The 13,586-nt window shown below is 49.8% G+C and overlaps 1 protein-coding gene across 4 annotated transcripts in view; it reads right to left on the bottom strand.

Annotated features, from left to right (window-relative positions):
* The window catches only part of Myh14 (myosin heavy chain 14), a 100,603-nt gene that overhangs the window by 11,990 nt on the left and 75,027 nt on the right, over positions 1 to 13,586 (bottom strand). For all 4 annotated transcript variants that reach the window (XM_045133405.1, XM_045133406.1, XM_045133407.1 and 1 more), the window contains exons 33-38: positions 10,745 to 10,957; positions 4,025 to 4,237; positions 2,928 to 3,089; positions 2,685 to 2,813; positions 1,291 to 1,379; positions 1,089 to 1,212 (exon numbers count right to left, since the gene is read on the bottom strand). In XM_045133405.1, coding sequence (XP_044989340.1) covers positions 1,089 to 1,212; positions 1,291 to 1,379; positions 2,685 to 2,813; positions 2,928 to 3,089; positions 4,025 to 4,237; positions 10,745 to 10,957 — 930 coding nt within the window. The remainder of the gene's footprint in view (positions 1 to 1,088; positions 1,213 to 1,290; positions 1,380 to 2,684; positions 2,814 to 2,927; positions 3,090 to 4,024; positions 4,238 to 10,744; positions 10,958 to 13,586) is intronic.

The raw sequence follows: 13,586 nt of genomic DNA, 5'->3' as shown, positions 1-13,586 counted from the left end.
CTTAGGTGTTCTGAATGCTAGGTTCCTAGCTGATGGAGATTTGGGAACTAATACCTCCAGGAGGTGGTGTATTGTTGGGGGCGGGCTTATGGCTGTTACAGCCAGTTTCCCCATGTCAGTGTTTGGCACACTCTCCTGTTGCTATTGTCCACCTTATGTTGGCCAGGGGTAATGTTCATCCTCTGCTCAGGCCATCATTTTCCCTGCCATCGTTGAGCTTACCCTTGAGTCTGTAAGCCAAAATAAATCCTTTTTTTTTTTTTTTTTCCCCAAAAGCTGTTCTTGGCCGGGTGATTTCTACCAGCAATGCGAACCTGACCGCAACAGCTAAGATGAAAGGCACGAGCCTGGCTCCAAGTGCTTTCTTGTGACTCCAGCAACGAGCATGGAACCAGGATGCTCCCATGCTGTCATGCCTACTTCCCACAGGGAACCCAACTCAAATGTCCCCTGTTCTGGGCTAGAGGGATGGCTTAGCGGTTGAGGTGCTTGCCTGCAAAGCCAAAGGACCTAGGTTCGATTCCCCAGGACCCACGCTAGCCAGATGTACAAGGGGGTGCATGCGTCTGGAGTTTGTTTGCAGGGGCTGGAGGCTCTGACGTGCCCATTCTCCCCGCCCCCTCTCTCTTTCTCTGTCAAATAAATAAACACAAACAAAATATTTAAAAGAAAATGCCCCTGGGGGGGGGTGTGGTGGTTTGAATAGAATAGATGGCCCCCAATATATTTAGTTGTTTGTTTGTAGTTTATATCTGCTGGCTACCTGGCTGGAGGCAATGTCACTGGGTGATCTTAAGGTGTGGTGGTGGGTTTCCAATTTCAATCTAAGGATATACAAAGTGTGCCTAGCTGGAGTTCCTGAAGTGTGCTGTGCCTTTTGACCTTTAGGCTTGTACTTCCCTCTGTCTGCTTGGGCCTATGAAGGCAGGCCAGCTTCTTCTGCCATTATGGAACTTCCCCTGGATCTGTAAGCTTCAATAAATCCCTTCCTCCATAACTGAGCCTGGTCTGAAAGTTCATCTCAGTGAACCTGAAGCTGTCCGCTACAGGGGGTGATAGGCTGGCAGCAGCGGCCCTAAGGTGCCCACCTGCAAGAGCAGCTTGCGGTAGCGGTCATTGAGCAGCTCCGCGTTGTTCTGTTCCTCCTCCAGTTCCTCCTCCATCTGCCCCAGGCGCCCCTCCAGCTGACGCTTCTCTTCCAGGATGGCTGCCCTGGAGAAACGGAAGGAATGGGCTCAGAAGGCAGGCCGGGAGGGAGTGTGCCTGTCATCATCACCACAGGACACTCACTTGCTGAGGTTTCCGTTGGCCACTTCATCTGCCATCTCATCCCGGTCCTGCTGGGCCTGCCGACGGGCCCGGTCCGAGGCTGCCAGTTCCTGTGAGAACAGGGGTGGGGTGCACAGGGTGAGGGAAGTTCTGGGACACATGGGTATTGCCCTTTCCCTGGCTCTAGTTTTTTTTGTTGTTTTTTTTTTTTTTTCCTCCTGTGCTGTCCTTTGTGGCAAAGGACTTTTGTTTGTTTTTTTTTCAAGGCAAGGTCTCATTCCAGCCCAGGCTGACTGGAACTCACTCTGTAGTCCCAGGCGGGCCTTGAACTCACAGTGATCCTCCTACCTCTGCCTCTTGAGTGCTGGAATTAAAGGTGTGTGCCACAGTACCCAGCCATTGGCAGTTTCCAACCTACACATTGAGTTGTGTCTACTTTTTTCCCCCTACCTTTTCTCCCTGACTCTGTGTATGGGGGCTTGGATGTTTGGCCCCATAGACTCAGGGTTTCTTTTTTTCTTCCAAATTTTTAACAACTTCCATGATTATAAGAAATACCCCATGGTAATACCCCCCCTCCCCCTACTTTCCTCTTTGAAACTCCACTCTCCATCATGCCCCCTCCCCATCTCAATCAGTCACTCTCTCTTTTTTTAAATTAAACTGAGTTAGCAACTTGAGTCTCCAGCCAGCAGAGCCCTGCTGGGGAAGAGGTATGTCACTGGGCCAGCCCTGAGGTGTGTTCAGAGTGAACTTGAGCTCTGGCTGTTGGTGCTTGCTGGGTATTTGGTGGTATCTCTCTGCTGTGTTTCTATGAAGTGAGCCAGCTTCTTCAGCCATCGATGGTGCTTCCTCTGGACTCTGTAAGTCTGAAATAACCCCTTTTCTCCCATAAACTGCTCTGGTCTGGCATTTGTCCAGCAAGGAGAGGGTGACTACAACACAGTGTCTCCCAGCAATCTTGCTTGAGCTCTGGGTCACTGTCACCAGGCCTCCCCACCCCATACCACAGGGTCCTTCCCTCCAGCCTAACTCAGCCCTGTTCCTTCTCTGGGTCACCTCACACCCCCAGGCCTCATCCTCTCTGTAGCTTCCATACCCCTAACCCCCCGAGTTTCCTCTCCTCCATCCTTTCCTCTAGGCCAAATCCAGTCCCACCTTGCTCAGAATCCTCCACAGCCCCCTCAGCTGAAGAGCCCTTCTCAGGCTGACAAAGGTGTGAAGGCATGGGTAGGCCCGCCCACTCCCAGAGCCTCCCCTCCCAGGGCCTGAGCTCAGCGCAGCCCACCCATGACCTCCCGCTCCCCAGCCTCAGCCCAGATCGTTTAGTACTCAGTGAAGCCTACCCCCTCCTTCCCTCCTAGGGTCCCTGCTCTGCCCCGCCTCCCATCCCAGCCTCAGCCCAGCAGCCTCACCTCCTGCAGCCTCAGCACCTCTGCTTCCAGCCCCTTGAGGCGCTTCTCACTCTCCTTGTTCTGGGCAAATATCTCCTCCCGGGAGCTGCGGGTCTCCTCCACCTCCCGCCACAGCTCCTTCATCTGGGCCTGGGCAGAGCAGAGCGGTAAGGCTCAGCCTCACAGGGAAGCAGTGCGTGCATGGGGGCTCCTGGTGACAGGTGACAGAGAGGGCCATGGCAGGGCCCTGCCCACACCGCCTACCTGCATCTTGCGGAGCTGCTTCACTGCCTCCTCCTTGCCCTGCCCTGCGGACGCGATCTGCGCCTTCAGCTCCTCCAGCTCGCCCTCCAGCTTCTTGCGGGCGGACACGGCCAGTGCCCTCTGCTTGCGTTCCTCATCCCGCTCCACCTCTGCATCCCTCAGCTGGGGGCAAGGGGCGGGTCAGAGGTCAAGGCGACCAAACACAACACAAGTTCTGTTCTGGCCCTGTCTCTCCCCTCCAAGCCTGCTGTATAGCTACTTCTTCAGGATTGAACTATCTCCTCCAGGAGGAGGGGAGGGGGTGCGTGCAAAGAGCGATTGCTGGGGGAGGAGACTCTTTGGGAGAGCTGCCTGCAAACTGCTCAGGGAGTTTCACAGATATAGTTTCTTTTTTAAGGTAGGGATTCACTCTAGCCCAGGCTGACGTGGAATTCACTATGTAGTCTCAGGTGGCCTTGAACTCATGGCTATTCTCCTACCTCTGCCTCCTGAGTGCTGGGATTAAAGGGGTGCACCACCATGCCCAGCTCTAAATACAGCGTTTGAATGCTCACATTATGCTAGGGTTGGGCTTCTCAGTGATGCAGTTACCTGAGCCACCCCTGCTCCTGTAACTAACATATCACCCATGCCCCTGCCAGTAACTCCTCACCCCACCTGCCTCTAAATAGACCCCAAATTAGTTCATCAGCTGGACTTGGAAGTGAGCATTTCTTTGGCCTGCCGGTGCCCTATCAGGGATGAACAGAAGTCTCTTTACGTATCCCCAGGAGCAGTCTAGAGACAGCTGCATGGTGTCTAGGCAGGCAGCTGGAAGAGGTAGTTGGTGGAGGAGGAGGTGGGTACCAGCTTGGGTGGCGTAAGAGCTCCTCAGTGCTTGGTAGGTGTAAGGTGGGCAGGATGCGTGGGTGTGTGTTACCAGGTCATGATAAGAGGTGGGAAACAGGAGGATGGCTTTGTGGGTGGAGGATGGATGGCCAGCAGGATGGACTCTGGTGGAAATGCTGACTGGCAGGTGGATGAAGGAGACCTCGCCCTCTCCCTCTGCAGTGCACCAAGGCTGGACCAGTGCCCTGCGACCTCCGGCTCCACAGTACCTGCTTGGCCAGCTGCCTCCGTCTCTCTTCGCCAGCCTCGTCATGGCCCTGCAGGTCCCGCTCATGCTGCGCCTTGAGGGCCTGCACAGTCACCTCCAAGCGCAGCTTGGCATCTTCAGCTGCTGTCAACTCGTCCTCCAGCTCTGTCACCTGGGCTCGCAGGTCATTGGCTGCCTGTTCGGCCACCCGGCGGGCTCGCTCCAGTTCATGTACCTGATGGGGAGGGAGTGTGAACACAAGGGGGCCAGGGTCAGTGGGGTCCTGGGAAGGGTGTCTGGGGGGGCTCTGAGGGAGGAAGGGAGGCAGCTGGCTGATGGACCCACCCTAGTTCACTCCCTCATTCAGTCATTTACTGAGCACCTACTTTATGTCTCATTTTTAGTCATAAAATATTCTGAGATATGATTTCATCTGTTATGATTTGGGTAGAAATCCTCTGATCTGGACTCTAATCTAGCTCTTCCCAGGCTCTCTTGTCCGTTCTTCTCTTCCTTTTGCCCTGTGATCTGGCCTGAACATTCATGGGAGTCACTCAGGACTGGGAAGGGGAGAATATTTATCTTGACTTGGGTACTTTTCTTCTTGTCTTCTATCTGTGCCATGCTCTGGGGGTACCTTCTTACTTAATAGCTTCAGGGTGGCCTCAAACTCACAGCAATTCTCCAACCTCTGCCTCCCAAGTGCTGGGATTCAAGGGGTGTGTCTCCATGCTCAGGCAAGACTTATCTTTGATCTCTGAGTCCTTCATTATTTCTCTTTATAACACCTTGAATATTTTATTTATTTATTTATTTGCAATCAGAAAGAGAGAAGAGAGAGAAGGTAGAGGAGCGAGGGAGAGAATGGGCATAGTCCCCACAAGTGAACTCCAGATGTATGCGCCACTTTGTGCATCTCGTTTTATATGAGTAGTGGGGAATTGAACCTGGGTCATTAGGCTTTGCCTTAACCACTGAGCAATCTCTCCAGCCCCCTTCCCTATTTCTTAATCCTGTCTGGTTCATTAATTGAAGGGGCGTCTATGTCCGATATTCCACATGTGTGTATGAAACTGCTCCAGCATTGACCTAGATTGACCCCTACATAAACCTCACAAATTATGATTTTTCTCTAAATAAACTCAGTATTTGTAGTTAAAAAATGGAGCTGGAGAAATGGTTCAGCAGTTAAAATCGCTCACTTGCAAAACCTGATGCCCTGGTTTGATTCCCTAGTACCCACATAAGCCAGATGCACAAGGTGGCCCAACATGTGTCTGGAGTTCATTTGCAATGGCTGGAGGCACTAGCGTGCCATTCTATCTGCTCCTCTTTCAAATAAATAAATAAAAATATTTTAAGCTGGGTGTGGTGGCACACGCCTTTAATCCCAGCACTCGGAAGGCAGAGATAGGAGAATTGTGATGAGTTCGAGGCCATCCTGAGACTCCATAGTGAATTCCAGGTCAGCCTAAGCCAGAGTGAGACCTTGTCTCGAAAAACAAAACAAAACAAAACAAAACAAAACAAAAATATATATATATAGACACATACATACATATATAAAATACTAGGACTGGAGAGATGGCTTGGCGGTTAAGGCGCTTGCCTGTGGAGCCCACAGACCCATGTTCAACTCTCCAGATCCCACGTAAGCCAGACGCACAAGGTGACACCCATGCAAGGTTGTGCATGTGCACAAGGGGGGGGGCACACATCTAGAGTTCGACGGCAGTGGCTAGAGGCCTGGCGCGCCAATTCTCATTCTCTCTCTCTCATAAAGGTGTGTGCCGCTGTGCCCAGCAAAAATATAAAAACAAAAAACAAAAAACAAAAACCCAGCTTTCCAAAAAAGAAGCAAGCAAGCCTGACAGGCTCCGTGGAGGTGGTTCAGCAAGTGAGAGCACTTCCTGCACAAGCACGAGGACCTGGGTTTGACCCTCGGTACCCACGTGAAAAGCTGGACATGGCCATGCATGCCTGTAATCCCAGGGCTGAAGGGGAGACAGGAGAGCTGCAGTGCCCTGATCAGCCAGCCTAACTGACACATACTTTCCCCCCCTGAGTTTTTCCAAGGTAGGTCTCACTCTACCACAGGCTAACCTGCATGGCTATCCTCCTACCTCTGCCTGGCAGCCCGTCTAATTGAAAGATGGGGAATTCTAAGCTGGGCGTGATGTCACATGCCTTTAATCCCAGCACTCAGGGGGCAGAGGTAGGAGGATCACTGTGAGCTCAAGGTCACCTGGGCTACAGTGAGACCCTACTTCAAAAAAAAAAAAAAAAAAAAAGAGGGCTGGAGAAATGGTTTAGTGGTTAAGGTGCTTGCCTGCAAAGCCTAACAACTGAGGCTCAATTCCCCAGGACCCAAGTAAGCCAAATCAGATGCACATGGTAGCACATGCATCTGGAGTTCATTTGCAGTGGCTGAAGGCTCTGACATGCCTATTTTTTCTCTCTCTCTCAAATGAATAAATAAATAAATTTTTTAAAAAAGAGAAGAAAAATTGGGAGTTCTAGCTTCACAGAGACACATTTCAGGGAAATAAGATGGAACAGTTATAGAAGAGAACACCTCAGATCCTCCTCCAGCCTCCACATGTGACCACATGGCATATGTGCATCTGCATATACATGCGCATATACCACACACACATATATCAAATTATTTTTAAAGGCTTGGCAAATCTTTTTTTGGGGGGAAGGGGCTTTTGATTTAGTGTCTTGTTCTAGTCCAGGCTGACCTGGAATTCACTATGAAGTCTCAGGCTGGCCTCGAACTCATGGTGATCCTAACTACCTCTGCCTCCCCAGTGCTGGGATTAAAGGTGTGCACTACCACGCCTGGCTTGATAAATCTTTTCATATGTGTGTGCAGGGGCAGGCTAGAGGACAACCTCAGGCTCCATCCATCTCATCCTCTCAGGTGCCATCCATCTTTTGTTTTTTTTTTCTTAAATATATATTTTTATTTATTCATTTGAGAGAGAGAAAAAGGGAGAGAGAGAGAGAGAAAATGGGTGCACCAGGGCCTCCAGTCACTGTAGACGAATTCCAGATGCATGTGCCTCCTGTGCATCTGGCTTACATAGGTCCTGAGAGTTGAACCGGGACCCTTTGGCTTTGCAGGCAAATGCCTTAACCACTTAGCAATCTCGCCAGCCCCCATCTTTTTTTTTTTTTTCAACGTAGCCCAGGCTGACCTGTAACTCACTTTGTGGTCTCAGGCTGGCCTCAAACTCACAGCGATCCTTCCACCTCTGCCTCCTGAGTGCGGAGATTAAAGGCCTGTGCTACCACGCCTGCCACCATCCATCCTTTTTGAGACAAGAGCTTCAGATGGCCTTGAACTCACCTATTAAACTACACTGGCTGGCCAGTGAGCCGCAGGAATCCTCCTGTCTCCACTTCCCTAGGGCTGGCATGGCAGGCATGTGCCACCATGGGCTCCAGAGACCGAATTCAGGTCCTCATGCTTGCATATCGCACACTTTACTGACCGAGCCATCTCCCCAGCACCGAGACACGCCTCTACACGATGATGCCACTTCATTGCATGGGTTACAGTCAAGCACAGGTGAATTAAAAATATTACATAAGGGGCTGGAGGGATGTCTCAGTGGTTAAGGATCTTGCTTGCAAAGCCAAAGGACCTCGGTTTGATTCCCCAGAACCCGCATAAGCCAGATGCCCAAGGTGGTGCATGCATCTGGAGTTTGTTTGCAGTGGCTGGAAGCCCTGGCATGCCCATTCTCTTTCTCTCTCTCACTCTGTCCTCTTTCCCTCGCTCAAATAAATAAATAAATAAAAATAAAATATTAAAAAAGATTATATGAAATCACCCCAGGCTGCCTCAAAGGTAGATATGAAGCAAAAACATTTCATGTTTAGGGTGTGTGTGTGTGTGTGTGTGTGTGTGTGTGTGTGTGTGTGTGTTATACATTTGTGTGCAGATGTGTGCACGGAGGCCAGAGGAGAATGTCAGGTGTCCTCCTTCATCACTCTTCTGCATTGTTTTCTTTCTTTTTCTCTTTGTTTTTTTTTGTGAGGTAGGGTCTCACTCTAGCCAGGCTGACTTCGAATTCACTATGTAGCTCCAGGGTGGCCTTGAATTCACAGCAATCCTCCCATTTCTACCTCCTGAGTGCTGGGAATAAAGGTGTGTGTCACCATGACTGGCTGCACTAATTTTTTTTTTGGGGGGGTACAATGCCCAGCCCACATTGTTTTCTTAAGATGGAGTCATTTGCTAAACCCAGAGCTTCTGTTTTTTTTTTTTTTTTTTGCCAGATTAGCTGTCCAGTAAGCCCTTATGCTTCTTTGGTCTCACTCCCCATAGGACTGGAGTTACAGGCATACGAGGCCACACCCAACTATTTATGTGGGTGCTGGGGAATAAAATTCAGGGCAAATCAGGTCCTCGTGCTTGTGTTGGCGACAGCCTTTACCCACTGAGCCACCTCCTGACCCTCAGACCTGCAGCTTATTAACCACAGGTGTATCTAACGATGTATCAGGAAATATTTCAAAATCCAAGGAAATCTCAAATCCATCAGACTCTTAGCCCCAGGCATTTCAGATGGGGGGCGGCACTCAACTTGTAGTCTTTTTTTTTTTTTAATTTTTATTTATTTATTTATTTGAGAGTGACAGACACAGAGAGAAAGACAGATAGAGGGAGAGAGAGAGAATGGGCGCGCCAGGGCTTCCAGCCTCTGCAAACGAACTCCAGACGCGTGCGCCCCCTTGTGCATCTGGCTAACGTGGGACCTGGGGAACCGAGCCTCGAACCGGGGTCCTTAGGCTTCACAGGCAAGCGCTTAACCGCTAAGCCATCTCTCCAGCCCATCAACTTGTAGTCTTTTATATGAGGTTTCTGGGAGGCTTAGGAATTGTGGCTTGTGAGTTCTCTTCCCTGGGAACCTGTCGTCTCGGGGAATCCTGAAGTCCCACGGCTCCGGTGCTGCTGGCGTTGGTTTCAGCCAGATGCTCTGGTTATCTTAATTCACTGTCTACCTCTGTTCTTTCCTCAATGTGAGGGTTCCCACAGCTTGCAGGAGAAAAGTTAAACGAGGGCTGGAGAGATGGCTTAGTGGTTAAGGCACTTCCCTGTGAAGCCTAAGGACGGGGGTTCAATTCCCCAATACCCATGAAAGCACAGATGCATGTGGTGGCACACACATCTGGAGTTCACTTGCAGTGGCTAGAGGCCCTGCTATGCCCATTCTCCCTCTATATACCTGCCTCTCTCTCTCTCTCTCTCTCTCTCTCAAATAAATGAATTAAATAAAATTAAAAAGTTAAACAAAACTCCAAGCAGTCAGTGAGTTCTCAAGGGTCCTCTGCGAGACTTCATAGGCTACCATTGAACCTCTGGGCCCTGTGACTGGTGGATCCAAGCATGGAGCCCATCTCCCACTCTGTCCTTGACTGTTACCTTACGTCTGCTGTGCTGGACTATAAGCTGAATGGGGCAGAGACGCCATTCATGTACACCTTTGCCCAGAGGACCTATATGACATTTCTGGTAAGGCTGGCCTCGCGGTGCCTGCCTGGGCCCATGTGTGGCCCTGGTTAGTGAGGGTTCCACCCTCTTTCATTTATGTGGAGCTTTCTGTGTGGTGCTCATGTTCTGTGGTAGAACATGTGTGTCTGGCTGGGCATGGTGGCACATGCCTGTCATCCTAGCACACAGTAGGCTGAGGCAGGAGGGTCATCAGGAGTTCCAGATGCAAAAAGTGGCACAAAAGGGCTGGAAAGATGGCTTAGTGGTTAAGGCATTTGCCTGCAAAGCCAAAGGATCCCAGTTTGATTTTCTCTCTCTCTCAAATAAATAAGCATGAGCATCTGGTGTTCACAGCTGGACACAGTGGCATATACCTTTTAATCGCAACACTGGGGGGTCAGAGGTAGGAGGATTGCTATGAGTTTGAGGCTGCCTGGGATTACATAGTGAATGCCAGGTACAGTAAGAGCCTACCTTGAAAAAACTGAAGACAAAAAAAAAAAAGGGCTGGAGAGATGGCTTAGCGGTTAAGCGCTTGCCTGTGAAGCGTAAGGACCCCGGTTCGAGGCTCGGTTCCCCAGGTCCCACGTTAGCCAGATGCACAAGGGGGCGCACGCGTCTGGAGTTCGTTTGCAGAGGCTGGAAGCCCTGGTGCGCCCATTCTCTCTCTCTCCCTCTATCTGTCTTTCTCTCTGTGTCTGTTGCTCTCAAATAAATAAATAAATAAATAAATAAATAAATAAATAAATAAATAAATAAAAAGAAAAAGAAAGAAAGAAAATGAAAATGGGGCCTGGAGGGTGCTTCCTGAAAGGCTAAAGGACCTAGGTTCAATTCCCCAGCACCCACATAAGCCAGATACACAAGGTGGCACATACATCTGGAGTTCATTTGCAGTGGCTGGAGGTATGCCCATTCTCTCTCTGTCTGCTTCTTTCATTCTCTCTCAAATAAATAAATTTTAAAAACTTTCTTTAAGAAAATGAATTAAAGCAGCCACCACCACTACCAAGAACAACAACAAAAGAAACAAAGCAAAACAAGAATGTGTGTCTGAGAGAAGATCCTCCTCAGGCTGTGTCTGGATGTACAATGTACTGGGGAGGAACACGTCCACTCTGCCTGCACATGAACATGTGACTGCAGTGCCTGGTTCTTTCCATGTTTGGTGTGTGGGCATGCATGCATCCCTTGCCAAGGTCCCCCATGAGTATCTTGGATGCCAGTCCTGCTTACATTCTTGCCGACGTCATCCTTGCTGCTCAGCAGCGCCTCCAGTTCAGCCCGCAGAGCCCGGTTCTGGCGTTCCAGCTCCTCCCGTGCCTCCTGCTCTTCCTCCAGGGCCCGTGTCAGTGACAGCGCCCGGGCCTCTCGCTCCCGGCCCTCGGCCTCCACTCGCTCACGATCCTCCACAGCTCGCAGCACTGCGGCCTTCTCCTCTGCCAGGAGCTACAGGGAGGTGGGGAGGGGAGGGAAGAAAGGTTAGCTGAAAGGAGAGGACTGTGGTAGGGAGCAGGGAAATGCCAGAGAGACAGACAGAAAGACATAAAGGGAGACAGAGAGAAAGGGAGATAGAAAAGACAAGAGAGACAGAGAAATAGAGGCAGAGATAGAGAGAGGGACAAAGACAAAGAGACAGACAGGCACACAAAGACAGACAGGAAGATAGAAAATGTTGTGTCACACAGTCTTAGAAAAGCAACTATTGCTATCTCCATCAGAAGCAGCTGAGGCTGGAGAGATGGTTTAGCGGCTTAGGCACTTGCCTGTAATGCCTAATGACCAGTGTTTGCTTCCCCAGTACCTATATAAAGCCAGATGCACAAAGTGGCACATGCATCTGGAGTTCATTTGCAGTGGCTATAGGCCCTGGTGCACCCATCTCCCCTGTCTCCTTGAAAATAAATTTAAATATATATACGAAGAAACAGCTATGATGGGTTCTTGAGAGACCCTTGAGATTGAGCCTGTAGACATTCCTCCAAAGGGGTGGAAAGGTTCATGGCACCTCTTCTGAGGTCTCAGGCGCCCCTTGTGGCAGCTGTATGCAATGAGCAGGAGGTCTTAAGGTCCAAGGGGGAGATAGAGTAGATGGAAAGAAGACTGAGAGACAGTGAGCTCCCTAGAAGCAGCTATGAGGAGGTCAACATCCATGCGGGGAGGAGACTTCTCAACACTACAAAGCTTTGGGGTCTCCACCTCCTGTAAGTAACCCTCCCCCAGGCTCTGTAAGGAAGCATGGTAAGTTCACTGGTTTGCTGGAATATGATTTTAGTCTGCCATGGGAGCCCTGCCTGTGGGGAGCAAGCGCTCATTGGCATCTCCTCAGAAAAGATCTCAAGCAACAGAAACAAACAGCGACAGAGATACAGAGGCAGAGAGACACCCATAGAAAGAGACAGAGAGGCCCTGCATGGCGGCCTGTGCCTTTAATGCCAGCACTCGGGAGACTGAGGTAGAAGGATTGCTGTGAGTCTGAGGCCAGCCTGGGTAAGTGCCTTAACCATCTCTCCAGCCCTTTCTGGCATTTTGTGTGTGTATATGTGTGTGTGTGTGCGTGCGCGCACATGCGCGTGCATGTGCGTATTTTTTTTTTTTTTTTTCGAGGTAGGGTCTCACTCTAGCCCAGGCTGTCCTAGAATTCACTAGATAGTGTCAGGCTGGTCTCAAACTCATGGCTGTCTTTCTACCTCTGCCTCCCAAGTGCTGGGATTAAAGGCGTGCACAACCACGCTCAGCTCTGGTATTTTTTTAAAAAAAAACAGCTAAAAAGCCCACAATATTTCTTCCAGGAAAGTGATTTAAATCATCCTACATATGAATGACTTTGCTTCTGAAACACTGGATGACAGAGCTAATGGGATGACATCTTAAAAGAGCTTAGAGAATAAGACTGTTTACCCAGACTTCTACATTCCGTGGAACATCTTTCAAATATGAAAGTAAAATAATGACACAAGCTGGGAACTGAACCTCAGAATTACCTGACTGTGGCTCTCTTGGTTTCTATGATTTTGCTTTGCTTCATTCTCAGGCTGCCAAGTGCTTGATATTATTTCTGTTTTCCAGATGAGTGCTAGAGTGTTGGATCTTAAGTATCCCCCAAGAGCACATGTGTTAGAGGCTGCATCTTCAGTCTGTGGTGTTACTGGGAGATTGTGGAACCTTTAGAATCAGGGCCTTGTTGTGGTTAAGAATTCATGTGTTGAACACTTGGTACCCAATGCAGCAGCATTCACAGATGTGATATTTGGGGAGAGAGAGGATCTAAATATGAAATGTCCCCTACAACTTGTGTTTTGAATAGGTGGTCCCCAGCTGGCAGTGGAAGACTGGAGCAGCCTTTAGGAGGTGAAGCCTGGCTATAGGAAATAAGCCACCAGGGGGCGCCTTTGAAGGTTGTGCCCAGCCGGATTCCTGTTGTATGCTCACTATGAAGTGAACAGCTCAGTCACACACTCCCCCTGCCATGATGTTCTGCTCACATGGCATGCACGGAGCCAGGTGAACATGGTCTGAACCCTCTGAAATCATGAGCCAAAAAACATCTTCTCTCTTTGTGGTTTGAATGTTAAATGCCCCTCAAAGGTTCGTGTGTCTGAAAACTTGGTTCCGGCTTGTGGCATTGTTTGGGGAGGTTGTGGAACCTTTAGGAAGTGGAGCCTTCTGGAAGAAGTGAGTCACTGGGGACAGGACTTGAAGTTTAGTATCCCTACCCACTTCCTGCTTGCCCTCTGCTTCTTGATTACAGTGTGACCAGCTCTACTTCATGCTCCTACCACAGTTTTCCCCACCGTGATGCACTCTGTCTCCTGGAAGAAAGCCAAAAGAAACTCTTCCCTTCTTAAGCTGCTTCTCGTCAGTTATTTGGTCACAGCAGTGAGCAAGTAATTAATACACTCCCTTAAGTTGTTTCCGCCAGGCATTGTGTCACAGGGACATGAGCAGAAGTAACTAATAGAGGAAGTGATGGGTCATGAGGCTCTGTCTTCACCAGTGGATTCATCCCTCCATAATCTGACGGGCTCAAGGTGTCGGGCCTGTGGGCCACATGTGGCAAGGAAAGCTATGAATGTGG

Source organism: Jaculus jaculus, chromosome 14 (assembly GCF_020740685.1).
Source record: "Jaculus jaculus isolate mJacJac1 chromosome 14, mJacJac1.mat.Y.cur, whole genome shotgun sequence".
Taxonomy (NCBI): domain Eukaryota; kingdom Metazoa; phylum Chordata; class Mammalia; order Rodentia; family Dipodidae; genus Jaculus; species Jaculus jaculus.
The sequence above is the reverse complement of the archived record's forward strand: the minus strand, read 5'-3'. Positions and strand labels throughout refer to the sequence as shown.